The 14,555-nt window shown below is 37.8% G+C and overlaps 1 protein-coding gene across 11 annotated transcripts in view; it reads right to left on the reverse strand.

Annotated features, from left to right (window-relative positions):
• Window positions 1-2,182: 2,182 nt before the first annotated feature.
• ATF7IP2 (activating transcription factor 7 interacting protein 2) overlaps window positions 2,183-14,555 on the reverse strand; it is a 46,664-nt gene continuing 34,291 nt past the window's right edge. For all 11 annotated transcript variants that reach the window (XM_032460819.1, XM_032460818.1, XM_032460817.1 and 8 more), the window contains 5 exons: window positions 10,728-10,801; window positions 9,560-9,621; window positions 9,054-9,120; window positions 4,313-4,398; window positions 2,183-3,712 (listed from right to left, as the gene is read on the reverse strand). In XM_032460819.1, coding sequence (XP_032316710.1) covers window positions 3,299-3,712; window positions 4,313-4,398; window positions 9,054-9,120; window positions 9,560-9,621; window positions 10,728-10,801 — 703 coding nt within the window. In that variant the 3' untranslated portion in view covers window positions 2,183-3,298. The remainder of the gene's footprint in view (window positions 3,713-4,312; window positions 4,399-9,053; window positions 9,121-9,559; window positions 9,622-10,727; window positions 10,802-14,555) is intronic.

Below are 14,555 nucleotides of genomic sequence, written 5' to 3' on the forward strand. Positions count from 1 at the left end.
ATCAGGATGTTAGCAGGGCTGTGCTCCCTCCAAAGTCTCCAGGGGAGAATCCTTCTCACCTCTTCCAGCTTCTGGAGGCTCCGGGCGTTCCTTGGCTTGTGGCTACATTCCTCCCGTCTCTGCCTCTGTCTTCACACTGGGACTGTGTTCACATTACGTTGAGTTTTAAAAGGATTTCCTTCTATCTCCATGGCCTCCTTTGACATGCCGTCTCCTGCTGACCCTCTTACCCCAGTAAATGAGCAGTTACCTGGGAAAAAAGGTATTTCCATTTTCTACTATTTACGAATAAGGCCTTGTTTTGTCCTAGGTATTCTATATTATCGTGTTAACTCCTTGCAATGACCCTGAATCTATCAGGGTTCTTGATCTCAGGCAGCAGAACCAGTTAAATAAGGAAAGAAAGAGAAAGGGAGACACGAGTCAGCACTGTCTTTGTTTTACACATTGAGAAAAAGGAGGCTCAGAGAGATGCCCACACCACAGTAAGCGCTGGAACTGGCTTTCAGACCCAAGGGCCTGTCTGTGAATTCCTTGTGCCATGAGGACAACGTACGAGACGTGCAGTTTCCAGGGCAGTTGGACAAGCTACTGTCCTGCTCAGCTCCCAGGGTCAGGCCTTGCTCGCCTCCTGGGTTGGGGGCCCCCACGGTCTTGGTGAGGGGACCACTGAAGCTGCAGACCTAGACTCATCCCAGTGTGGGGGAGCCAGCTGAGAAGCCTATGCAGACTGCTCCCTCTGGTTCTAGTGTCGAGTCTGAAGTCGCCAGCAGTCAGCTGGGTGCTGTCAGAAAGGACGGACGTGGACAAGAGGAGGTACAAACTGGAAGCGTGTCTGTGTGTCACTGCCTCTGGCCTCGAAGCCACAGGAATCACGGATGCGCCCTGTGCTTGGACAGGCTCCAGCAGAGGATGGAAGTAGCCACGGTGATGCACCGTATCCATCTTCAGAATGTAAAGCAGAGAACTGCTGTTTCACTTCTGCTCCGAATCTCATGCCATGTCTCGTGACCAATGTTAAACTTGAACCAGCCAGGGGAGGACATCCTGGGGACAGGTAGTTCCAGCGTAGGGACATGGACATGATCCAGAGCTAACAGACCCACGCTGAGTGTCAAGAGAAGCTGGCTACACCTCCCGTTGACCAAAAGTGCCAGAGGCTTGCTTTCTTGTTCACCTTGCAGCTTTGACACATGCTCTAGGATAAGCCAATCAGATGTGTCTGGGATTTCGATTCTGGATCCACAAGGCAGCAAGGCTGGTGGGAAGGTTTTCTTGTTCGCCCGTCGTCCCCACGAGGCAGCACCGCTGGTGGAGCCCGGGACCAGGGCGCTGTGTTTCAACAAGCGGATCTCCGTGACTTGGGCAAGCCGCCTAAGCTCCCTGGGCCTGTCTGCACGTCTTTAAAACGGGCAGAAAACATCTAAACATATCATCATGTGGTAGACTGTACATTGCATCAACTGTCTCAGGTTTGAGACCTCATGAGAATTTGTTGCAAAGGGTCTTTTTTTTCCTTTCTGTTTTCCAAGCCCGAGTCGCTCAGCTCCCTGGTGATTCCATGAACTGCCCCATTGCCTTTTCTCAATATAGTCAATTTTAGCTCATCAGAGTTTGGTTCTGTTGCTTAAAGGAGGTATAAAGTTTTCCCACCAAAAGCATGTGAAATGTTTCCTGGGTGGAGGTGCAGGGTTTTGCTCGGTACTGTGTGACTGTGCCACGTCCTGGGTCTTGTCCCCAGACTGCTCTCTTCTGGTGTCCCTGATGGGTAACAGCTGAGGATCTTGCCCTGTCCCTCCAAAAGGCAAGGAACATTAATGCTTTCTGGAGCCACCAGCTCTAAGATGCTATCAGCATTCCTCCTCCTCCTATTACCATGAAAAGTACTTTTGCTTAAGACCAGTGCACCCATCGACACTCCAGAAGATCTGCTGGTTGGGATGCAATTTGACTCCGGTAGTTCACACCCAAGTCTTACTTACAGTGTCAAGTCTCCGGGCTTTGCTTAATGAGTGAGCATCTCATCTATGCCAACCCAAGCGTGCAGCTGTCCCCAAACTGACGCCCTCCACTGCTCTGAGCCTGAAATGGGACCTCACAGAGGGCAGCTCATTTCGGCAAATTCAGTTCAGAATCTGGCTGTTTCAGTCATCATGTTTTAAAAGGTAAGGACACAGGAGACTGAAAAATAACAGCTTTATTTATGACTGAAGATGTGAAGGCATTCACAAAATGCCAAGGAAAACCATTTGCTGTTCAACCTCACGGTCTCTGAGGCCCGACCTTTCACTGTGTACCAGGAAAGAGTGCCTCTTATGAACAGAAGCTCACACTAATGGTTTTCTTTTTTCTCAGTGTCCTAGAGCTGCTCATCCACAGTTGTCCCACTGGGTCCTGACTGACTTCCGTCGAGTGAGTTTCCTGGGCTCCTTGTCGAGCCACAGCTCACGTCAGCGCTCCCTCAGACGGAGGTAAGCAGGACGCGTCTGCGGGAGCCCCTGAGCATTATGCTCCTTCTCCAAGTAGTGAGGCAGCCAGGAAATGAGCAAAGGGTCGCACCACGGTGTCAGCAAAGTAAAGCCTTAAATCTAAGGCAGACAACTCCACTTTCCAACTGAAATAGTAGGCTAGATTTTTTATTTCTGTATTTTTTGTGTACCCAGCACACAATTTTTAACTAATTTTATTACATATGTAAGTAGACAAACCAATTCAGGGAAACCTCTAGACTACTTATTTCCCCAAATGACTGACATGGCCCAAAGCAAGAGGGGGGGGGATGGGGAGGGGGCACAGATTAATAGCCCTCAGAATTTGAACAGAATGGGAAGACATCTATTTTCATAACTTCTTGGTGGATATGCACCCCGCGGATGATCTGGCTTCAGTAAAGAGCTGAATATTCCTGTACCTACACTGACCACAAGCAAGTCACTAAAAGCTGATTGTCAACAGAGGAAATGGTGGCTACCTGCATCTAGCGCTTCTGACATAAGCAGCAACTCCATACACAGTCAGTCACCAAACGTAGTGTACCTAACACAGCTTAGTGACACAGGTCCATGATAGTGTATGTCTTAGAACAGATCCACTGGAAGGACTTCCTGAATGCAAATCATGAAACTAGAGGCCACTTACAACATAGGGAAGAGGACTGTCCCTGTACAAAGGGTTCACAATCTGAACTGTCCCTTTAAGACATCAATAGTTTTAAAGAAACATTGTAAACAAACAACTCAAATATGAAACAAAACAAAACAAAATGTAGTACAATATATAACTATTGAATACTCTTCCCTTAGGTAAGATTTTCAGAAAATCCAGGAATAGATTTTATATCACAAAAGGGTCCATATCGCCCAAAAATGTCTTTTGATCGGACAGTAAAATAATATTTGTTGGAAGATAAAAACTGAGATAAAGTACAGGCCATTGGGAGTGGTAAAGCTTTAATTTCTCCAATTTTCTTCCAAATCAGCTTATTATTAGGGTTCTCATGGCACAGGAAGAGGTGGTAGCTATCCACGGGGGCACACTTGGGATTGATTTTGGCAATGTTCCAAGTCAAGGCAATGCCCCTGGGTCTCAGGACCCGTTTTACTTTGAGCTCGGGCTTCTGGGGAGGAAGTGTGTCTCGGATTTTGTCTACCAGTTCAGGTAACAGCGGTGGTGATTCTGGGAGAGGTGGCAGGTGTTCAAAGGAGTCAAGAACCTAAAACACATTTATAAAACAATTTAGCAAGCTGAATTGGTGGGTTCTGTTTTCAAGTGGTCAACCGCAGTTCTACAATATACATTTCCCATTCCTCAATCCATTTATCAAAATTCTAAGAACAAAAGGATGCTTCCAGGCTGGATGTAGTCTTTTTTAAGCATAAGCGTCTCCTGAAGGTAAGATCTCTACACTCTGGAATATCACTAATCCAGAATGGGTTAGGTCCCAGACATTCTGGAGAAACATTCCATCTCAATTTCAAACTGTGTTCCCAAACATTGTGCTAATTTACATGAGAAGTGTGAGGGTGCGAGAGTACCCATTTCTGTCCACTGTCATCAGCAATGACTATTACTCTTAAAAATCTTTCTGAATTTGTTGGATTAAAAATGTATTTGTTTTAACTTCTGTAGTTCTGGAAAATTTATTAAAGTATTTTAATCGAGTAAGTAAGTAGACTCACAATAACGTATTTAAAAAAGTGTATCAAAGCACTTTCTAAGCTGAAATGTGACTCAAATGTTTCTTCATGAGTAAAATGGGTACTTGCACTCAATTTGGAATGCACATCCCTTACAGAGCATTTAATATTAGTACCTGGGCTGCACTTTGCACCACTGGGGTTGTCTCTTTTGAGACTGAAACAGCTTTTGTAGGCGACTCAACGGTAGATGTGGGACTTTCTGTGAACAACACAAGGTTTAAAAGTAAAATTTATCTGCAATAATCAATCCCATAGCCTTTAAGCAAGCAGCAGTTTATGTCTTAGGTAGTAATTACACATGCACTAAAATTATAAAACTGTGATTATTTCAAAAGATAAACTTTTGATAAAAGCTCAAGACCCAAAGGTATAAAACATATAGAGAATCTTCCTCTAATGTGACAAAAAGTCCCCATTTAAGGTAAAACACTTAAGTCATGATGCAACTGGGAACTAAAATTACCCATGGGAGAGGGATTCCCACAGTACTGTTAGAGGCAGAATTCTGCTATTAGGTCAATGAGGATGTTTGCAAACACAGAGCCATTTACAATCCTGTATGAATGTGTGATACACACAAGACCTGGGAATTCAAACTAAAAATCACGCAGGCTGGGGCTGAAGGTATCTCAACTGCTGAGATCCACGGTAGCTAGCGGGAATTAGCTACAAACTGTGGACTGCTGAAAGGGAGAGGAGAGGGAGGAGAGATAGAAGAGAGACTGAAAGAAAGAGAGATGGTTAGAAGAAGAAAGAAAAGGAGGAAAATAGAGAAAATGTGGGTGTGAGAGAGAGAAAGCAGGTGTAGTAGGTGCAAGGATGGTTTGAGAAGAACCAGAGGGAGTATTATGGGGATGGTAAGAAATGGGGCTCCATGCTGGAAAGTGGTAGGGCTGGGTAGCTAAAAATTTCAGAAGTCTGAATGCAGCTAATAAGCAGTAAAAACCATTTTAGATCCATTGTATGTACAGTGATACAGCTGTTTAATATACTTTATGAATCTCCCCAAATCAAATTTACTTGTATTTTTCTTTTAACTGACAAGGATAATTAAGATTGCACTGTTTTTCAAAGTTAACTTATTAGTCACTTTGCTTACTGATGTTTAAAAACCTTTTTAGAAGAGGTAATGATTTTATGGTTTTAATTTAAAGAGAATCTGTAATGCCTTTTTAACTAGTTTAATTAATTAGAACTAGATTTGTGAAATCATAATCTGCAGGTTCATCAGTGTAGAAGAGCTGATACAAATAACCCCCTTCAAATTTTCAAGTGAACAGTTTCATACAAAAAAAAATTCTACTATAACTTCCCATAACTAACATCCTTTCTTTCAAGGTAAGTAAGTCAGGCTAAGACAGAAACTCAACTTTATGATGACAAGATGAGACAAAACAGGACTTTTGTCCCAAACCAGTTAATGTCTACATCCTTTGTGTCATCAATGTCAATGTCTTGTAGATACTCTGCAGCTTTTATCCTTACCTGTATAAAAATGAGTAATGGTTACTTTAGCAATTTGTATTCTCAAAGCAACAGTAGCTAGTACCCCATTATTTATTTTAAGGTTCCTCCTCATTAAACTGCTATGTGAGAATTTAGACTTGTGGCCTCAAGTTTCAACTTAACCCTTTGGTGTTTGACCTTCCAGGACCTTTGCTGCATATGTATGCATATGTAAACAAACATTCACTCATGAAAATATTTTTATCATAGACATGCTTTTTAAAGCCTGCATTTTAAAAGTAACTATTCAGATATAATTTACATACAATAAAGTGCATTCATTTAAAATGTGCAATTCTTTGAGTTTTGACAAAGGTACAACTGTGTAATCATCACCAAAATCAAGACAGTTTTTATTACCCCAAATAGGGTCCCTTCCTGTAATTGGGAAGAATAAATCTGACTCCATAATGGATCTGTTTACTTCAACCACTGTATTCTACTGCTTTTGCTACAAGAATGTTGCCTTATATTCTAAAATAAACAGGGCAGCCCATTCTCAAGGCCCTGATGTTTAAAGGTATAACACTTTTCCATTCTTATAGAGATAAAAGGCTGCAGAACAGAGAGTAACATTTATCTTGTTGGAGGTTTATAGGAACTTGTGACTGGACATGGACCTACGTGGACAGCTACAAGACCAAAGGATTCTGGCACCAGGAAGTCTGCAGCAACCAACCACACGCCCTGCCATTTTAGTATAAACAAAGCCTGAATTCTAACTCGGAGAAGATGGTTCTTTGGGACACTGGTCCACCATCTTGGTCTGCTAGATTTCTGAATAAAGCACTATTCCTTACCCTAACAACTCATCTCGATCTATTGGCTCATTGTGTGGCCAGCAGTAAGAGCTTGGACTCGAAACATTCTCAGTCAATCCCCCTCTCACCGCTGGCCCATGAAACCACAGGTCTGTTGCCACTGAAGATCAGACTGGTCTTTTGTAGAATCTGACATAAATCAAGTCACCTAGTATGCAGAATTCTTTTGCCCAGCATTTTGTTTCTGAGATTCACCCATGTTGTATACAATAATATTTTGTTCATTTTTATTATTGAGTAGTACTTCACTGTACAGATAGATACGCCACAACCTATTTATCCATTTTTCTGTTGATGGACAATTGGGCTGTTTCTAGTTTGGGTCTATTATGAATAAAGTTACCATGAACATTTGTGTAGATGCAGGCTTTCATTTCTCTTGGGTAAATACCTAAGAGTGGAATAACAGTGTCATTTGGTAAGAGTACAGTTAATGTTTTGAGAAACTGCCAAACCATTTCCAAAGTGGTTTCACCATTTTACACTCCTACCAGCAAAACAGGAGAATTCTAGGTCTCTCCACATCCTCACCAACACTTTGCCTATTTTTAGTTGTTTTCATTTTAGTGGATGTGTTGTATCTCATTATGGTCTTAACTCCTCTAAGGAATAACACTGTTGAGGATGTCTTCTTGTGTTTAACTGCCATCCCCACATCTTCTCTACTGAAGTGTCATCTACTTGCTTTGGGTTTAATTTGTTATTTTTAATCCTAGCATTTTAAGGCAGAAGCTTAAATTGTTCATTCTAGACTTTCCACTTCTAATATAAACATTTAATGCTAGTAATTTCCTTCTGAGTCCTACTTTAGCTGCATCCCTCAGATTTTGATATGCTTGTTTTCATTTTCATTTAGTTCAAAATATTTTTAAAACATTTAATATTTTAAACATAAACAGACATAAATATGGTTATATTGCCATAGACAAGGCTAAAGATGATATAATTCTGAAATAAGGAAATAAATGGACTAGATCTGTTAGCTTTTCAGGGGACAAGAACTGATGGACTTGAAAACTGACCAGACAGTGGCATGAGGAATATTGATGAGTCAAAAGGGACTCTTCCTCTTCTGACCTGGGAAACTGTGTGAGCTGGTGATACCATTCATGAAGCCTGGGAATATGGGAAACAATCCAAGACTGATCTAACTATATACCCTTATTCAGAACTGAATATTTTACAAGATAGATTCACACTGACCATGAGTAAGCATCATGAATTAGCATGATCCTTCTTTCTAACTGCTTGATTTCAAACTGAAGCCGCACCCCACCCCCAGTTACAGGTATGACTTATTAAGCACTGAATGGGGGGAGAGTACAGCTCAGTGGTAGAGTGCATGCTTAGCATGCACAAGGTCCTGGGTTCAATCCCCAGTACCTCTGTTAAAACAATAAATAAGCCTAATTTACCACCCCCCAAAATATTTTTAAAAAACCCATAAAGTATGGAATGAATCTGTGTTCTTTTTATTTTACTGCATCTCAAATTCTGTATCATGTAGTTTAAAGAAATATTTAGTAATCTTAATGATTAAAGTTAATGTTAAAATTGTTAATTTTAATCTATTAATGATTACTTCATCATGGACTTCAATTCATTTTTCAGATTTATAATTCTAATCTTCATCATGAAATTGGAAACTAAAGTGTTTTTGATTCTATTATGAGGTGCCTGAAGATCCCAATGGTTTCAACCTTTGGATCCACAGTTGAGACAGGAGAAAGAACTGGACTATGTAGTTGCTACCATAATCTCCATTTTTTTAATATTACAGAATTTACTGATGTTAGTAAGTGAATTCAAGTATTTCATCAAAAGAGCACAGCAAACACTCAAGCGCCAGTAGTAAGAGATGAGACCTTACATAACTGATCGTCAGCCCCAGAGACTGTATTTCATTTCTTTTTGTTTAAATATGAGAAGGAGGGCACTGTTGTGACTCTCCCTCTACACACGTTATGCCCTAGACTCCTCTCACAGCCACTATTGTTATGGTTAAGGAAAAAGGTGTGTCTCACAGGCAGGAAAGAGATTTCTAATAGTCTCAAGCAACACACATCTTTCAGTGAAAGAAGAGATAAACTATTACACATCCACATCATGGAATACTACTCAGCAATAAAAAGGAATACTTATACAACGACTTGGATGACCCTTGGGAGAAATGCTAAGTAAAAGAAGCCAATTTCAGAAGGATGCATATTATGTCACATTTATATAACATTCATGAAATAACTTAATTATAATGGTGAGGAACAAATTAATGGTTGCCAGGATACAGGGACTGAGGGCAACCCCTAAAAATCCTATAAAGGGATAGCATGAGGGAATCTTGTAGTGATGAAACAGTTGTGTAATTTGATTGCAGTGGCAGTTATACAAATCTACACATGTGATAAAAGTGCATAGAGCTATTAACATACACACAACTAACACACAAAGTTAAACTTCAAAAATGGGTCAAATGTATTTTAAGTTGTTACCTTTCCCTCTGTCTTGAAAAAGAAAGACAATCCTTTACCTTTGTTGCGGTTTGACAAGCCTTCTTTTGTCAGATCAATCACAGAATCAAGTTTCTTCTCTATAACCTGAAAAGTTGTTAAGGATTATGATTTTGCCTTAACAGAAAATGTTTTTAAAAAATAGAACACGTATCTTTTAAAATTACCATTTAGAAGCTAGAGATTGAAAATTCTCTAAGTCTTATGGTTTAATTTTACTCCACTATGAAAGAGAAGCTCATGCAATACTGTATATGGTTTCTGAGAATATGATTAAGCAGAGTCTAAATGAGTTATTTGGTAATAACTATGGTTGTGAAATATGTTTATCATTAGCTGTTTGCTTTTTAATGTTTAAGCTGGACTGGAACTTGGTCATCTTAACTAGTCAGACATTAGTTTCTCAGAGAATGAATCTCTCAAAGAATGAATGACAAGATAAGTCATCCAACATGTAGCAACACTCAAGATCCTACATCTAACATATTCAAATAAACAACATTCAGAGGCAATATTTAGGACCTACCACAGCTTCAGTTTCAGCATCAGGTGAAATGTTAGAATTTCCTGATGTAACTTTTCCGTTATCTGGAAGAATATTATTAAAATATGAACATTTGACAAGTTTATTAACTATTAAATATTTATAGACATTACAATATATGAAATGCTGAGGACACAATAATGGGGATGCTCATTAACCATTATATAATTATAAACAGTAACTTAACTGACTTTACCTATTCCAAAGATCAATGAATCAGTCCAAAAAAAATGCAAAATCTAATTTTGGTTCAAAAGATTTTGTCCTTACGTAACTTCATAACAATATTAGTAACTCTTCTTTTAAAAAAAAATCTGTAAATTACTACAGCATTTGAGGAAATAAACTTGGAAATGTACATTTTACTTGTAGCATCTTTAGACCACCTGAGATAGCTAAGGAGGCTTCTTCATAGAACCAGTTAAAGCCTCAGATAAATGCTTAATATCCCTTAATTATTTGATTTACAATCTTAACAGCCCAAATCATGGGGTCAATTAAGTAGCTATATAAGTGGAGACAAAGTTTTTTGAAATTAAGATGCAAATTAAATTCTCTAATATATAGTAAAAATGAAAATGAAATGGGGAATTTTGAATAAGAAATTATGGGCCAACAAGATAGCTATTTTAAGAGAAAGGAAACTTATTGGAAAGCTAAGGTTAAAAATTTTTACATAAGTGTAATGAGAAAAACTCTAAAGAGTAACAAAGTATTGTTTTTAAAAGTTAAAAAAAATTAAAGATACTAAAGATTAACCAAACTTTAAATCTTAATAGACTATAAGATAACTCAAAGACAAAACAAAAAGACAAATAATAAACCACCACTACCATCAACAAGACCAGAGCAAAAAAGTAAAAACGGATAAGAAAAGTAAGTAGTCTTAGAATTTACAAAGCCATTAAACAAACGTGGTAAAGAGACAAAAGGCCATAAATTGATAAATACAAGGTTAAAAAGAAACCTCAATTTTATTAAGGAATCACTGATTTATTCAGGTAGTATTAATCACAGATATAAAATAACTCTGAGAGTAGAATTAAAATTTTTATTGTATTAAAAGATAATATTCAATTTTCAATTTTAAACAAATACTGATTAGAGGCTTTCTAATTTGACAGGTCACATTTTAATCAACTTAGGATACCTGTTGGATTTGATGTAATTGGAGTTGTCAAATCAGGACTTTCCACAGAAACCAATATGACATCATCACTGTTACTAAAATGATTTAAAAAAACAAAAAATAAACTAAGCATGCATTATTAGGCTGAAACATGCAATCTATGGTTAGAATTATTCTAATTTAATATTTCATAATTGATATGTTTTAATCTTACAATTGGTGGGGGTGGATGAAGATGATAAAACCAAATACCCAAGAAACTCCATGTATTACCAATTAATTATATGGCTAAAAGTTCATGATATCCAATAACAACAGGTCCTTAAAACTTAATAGAGATCCATTTACAATGAACCCAAATGTACAATCTGTAAGTATACAATATACATAAATGTAGAAAATATACAGAAGTCACTCTAGCACATATACTAGCCTTCACGAAAATGAAACAATGATAACTAAAAGAAACCCATTAAAACTCTTTTGACTCTTACAGATATAGAACTGTAAAAAATAAAGATATTAAAAAATTAATTCTGCCCTTACTCTATATTATATCACTATAGCAGCAATATTTACCACACATTTACTAAACTGAGGCAATGATGATAAGTGATGCTGATCATGGTTACAGATTATTCTGAGTCAGAAGATTGTCTCTGCTCCCATTTGACTCCGATTCCAATAGGAGTTTGACATTTAAAATCAGAATTTTTGTTAAGAAAATCTTGACATAAATTTCAGTAAGTCCATAAATTTGCTGCATGAATTTTCTATACACAGGGATGTACCATTTTTTATTAGGTGTTTTAAATTTTTTAGCTTTTGTATTTTTTTTGGAATGGTGTATGATCCATTCCAAGTTATTTTTGTATACGGTGTGAGGTAAAAGTTGAGGTTCACTATTCCCCTCTGGTTATTCCAGGAGCATTGTTTGAAAAGACTATCTTTTCCCATTAAATTACCTTCACATCTTTGTTGAAAACCAGCAGACTATACCCATACTCTCTAATTTGTCTGCTGATCTACACGTCTATCCTTACACCAGCACCATTGTCTTAATTACCACAGCTTTATGGTAAGTCTTGAACTCAGGTAGTGTATGTCTTCCAGCATTGTTTTCATATTCTAAGTCTTTTGCATTTCACACAAGTTTTTGATCAGTTTGTTACCTTCTACAGAAAAGGATGCTGGATTTTGATTAAGATTGCTTTAAATATACAGAACAATTTGAGTGAAGTGACACTAACAGTGAATTTTCTGATTTGTAAACATGGCATATCTCACCATATATTTATGTCTCCTTTAATTTCTCTCAGCAATATTTTCTACTTTGTAAAATTATTAATAAACTATTTTTAGAGAAGTTTTGGGTTTACTGCAAAATTGAGCAGAAAGTAGTTTTCTCATATACCCCCTTATCCTCTCCCACACACAACCTCCCATAAAATCCTGTACCACAGTGGTACTCTGCTGTAACTAATGAAACTACACTGACAACATCATTATCCCCAAAGTCCATAGTTTACAACAGGATTCACTCTCAGTGTTAGACAGTCTATGGATTTTGACAAATGTATGACATGTGTCCACCATTACAGTATCATACAGAATAATTCCACTGCCCTAAATATCCCCAGTGCTCAGTCTATTCATCCCTCCCTACTAACCTCTGATAACATTTGATCTTTTTACTATCTCCATAGTTCTGCCTTTTCTAGAATGTCATATAGTTGAAATCATACAGCATGTAGCCTTCTCAGATTGGCTTCTTTCACTTAGTAATATGCACTTAAGTTTCTTACATGTCTTTTCATGGCTTGAGAGTGCATTTCTTTTTTAGCACTAAATAGTATTCCACTGTCTGAATGTACTACAGATTATTTACCCATTCACTTACTGAAGAATATCCTGGTGCTTCCAAGTTTTGGCAATTAAGGATAAAATTACAGTTTATATGATTCCATTTTCTCTCCTTTCTTAGCACATCAATTACACTTGGTTTTAGTGGTGCCTTAGGGTTTGCAATATACATTTACATTTACAACTAATCCAAGTCAATTTTCAAATAATACTATACTGCCTCACAAGAAGTACAAGTACCTTATAATAACAAAATATTTCTAATTCCTCTTTCCTGTTCCTTGAATTATTGCTGCCGTTTATTTCACTTATACACAAGTGCACGAGTGTGGGTGTGCACACACAAGCATCCATAACCAAATACACTATTGCTATTAATTTGAACAAACTCATCAGCTAAATCAACTAATAAGAAAAATAAAAGGTTCTATTTTATCTTCACTCATTCCTTCTCTGATGAGCTTTTCTTTATATAGATCTGATTTTCTGATGTATTTTCCTTTTCTGTGAAATTTTTTAACATTTTTTACACGGTAGGTCTACTGGCAACAAATACTCTAAATTTTTGTTTGAGAATGTATTTCTTCACTTCTGAAGAATAGTTCCGCAGCATACAGAATTTTAGGTTGGTAGTTTTGTTCTTTCAATACTTTGAATATTTCAAGCCAGTCTCTTCTTCTTCGCATAGTTTCTAAGAAGTTGGATGTGAGTCTTACCTTTGTTCCTCTATACTGTATAGGTAAGGCGTTTTTACCCTTGGCTTCTTTCAAGACATTATCTTTTGATTTTCTGAGGTTTAAATATGATATGCCTCAGTGTACGTTTTTTAATATTTATCCTTCTTGGTGTTCTCCAAGTTTCCTGGATCTATGGCTTGATGTCTAAATTAATTTTAGGGAAATTCTTTGTCATTGTTACTTCAAATACTGCTTTTGTTCCTTTCTTTTTTCCTTCTGGTATTCCACTTATGCATATGTTACTCCCTTTGCAGTTGTCCTAAGTTCTTGGATATTCTGGGTTTCTGTGTTGTCTTTTTTTTTTATTTGCTTTTCCATTTTAGAAATTTCTATTGTCATATTCTCAAGCTCAGTGATTGTTTCCTCAGCCAGATCTATTCTACAATGAGTCCATCAAAGGCATTCTTCAATTCTGTTAGTGTTTTTGACCTCAAGTACTTCTTTTTTTTTTTTTAAAGAATTTCCATATTTCTGCTTATATTACCCACCAGTTTTTGCATTTTTGACTACTTTTTCCATTAAAGCATGTAAGTCATAGTTTTAAAAAACAATTTCTGGTCTGATAATTTGAACATTCCAGTCATATCTGACTCTGGTTCTGGTGCTTGTTCAGTCTCTTCAAGTTGTGTTTTTTGCTTTTTAGTATATCCTGTAATTTTTTGTTGAAAGGTAGACATGATGCACTGAGTAAAAAGAACTATGGTAAACAGGCTTTTAGCGAAGAAGTGGTAAAATGTGGGGGGAGGGAAGCAATCTACCAGTCCTATGATTAAGTGTCAGTCTTTTAGGGAGTCTGTGCCACTTCAGTGTGAAATTCACTGATGCATCTCAGTCCTCACATCTTACTTAGGTGGGACAGGATAGCCAGAGGTAGCCAGAATTGGGTATTTCTCTTCCTCCTTGTGGAAGGCTAGAGGGAGCAGGTGTTGGGTATTTCTTTTCCCACAGGTAGGTTAATCTCTGGTAACAGTTTCTCCTGAGGGCAGGCTTTGTTAAGACTGCTCTGGTGTATTTCAAAAGGTTCTTTTTACCTTGCCTCCTGCTGGAAGCATGAGGGGATTTTTCTCCAATATTCACTTTGAAGATCAGTGGAGCTCCTAGAGGTAAAGCTCACAAAATTGCGCCCCCCTCCATAACAGGGCACCCCCCTACCCTGGAGTTTCTAACTCTCAGATTTATCTACTCAGATAAATTACAATGTAGGTTTACCTACCCAGCAGTGGTTGCCATTGAGGTTTCTGCTACAGTT

The sequence above is a fragment of the Camelus ferus genome, chromosome 18 (assembly GCF_009834535.1).
Source record: "Camelus ferus isolate YT-003-E chromosome 18, BCGSAC_Cfer_1.0, whole genome shotgun sequence".
Classification (NCBI taxonomy): domain Eukaryota; kingdom Metazoa; phylum Chordata; class Mammalia; order Artiodactyla; family Camelidae; genus Camelus; species Camelus ferus.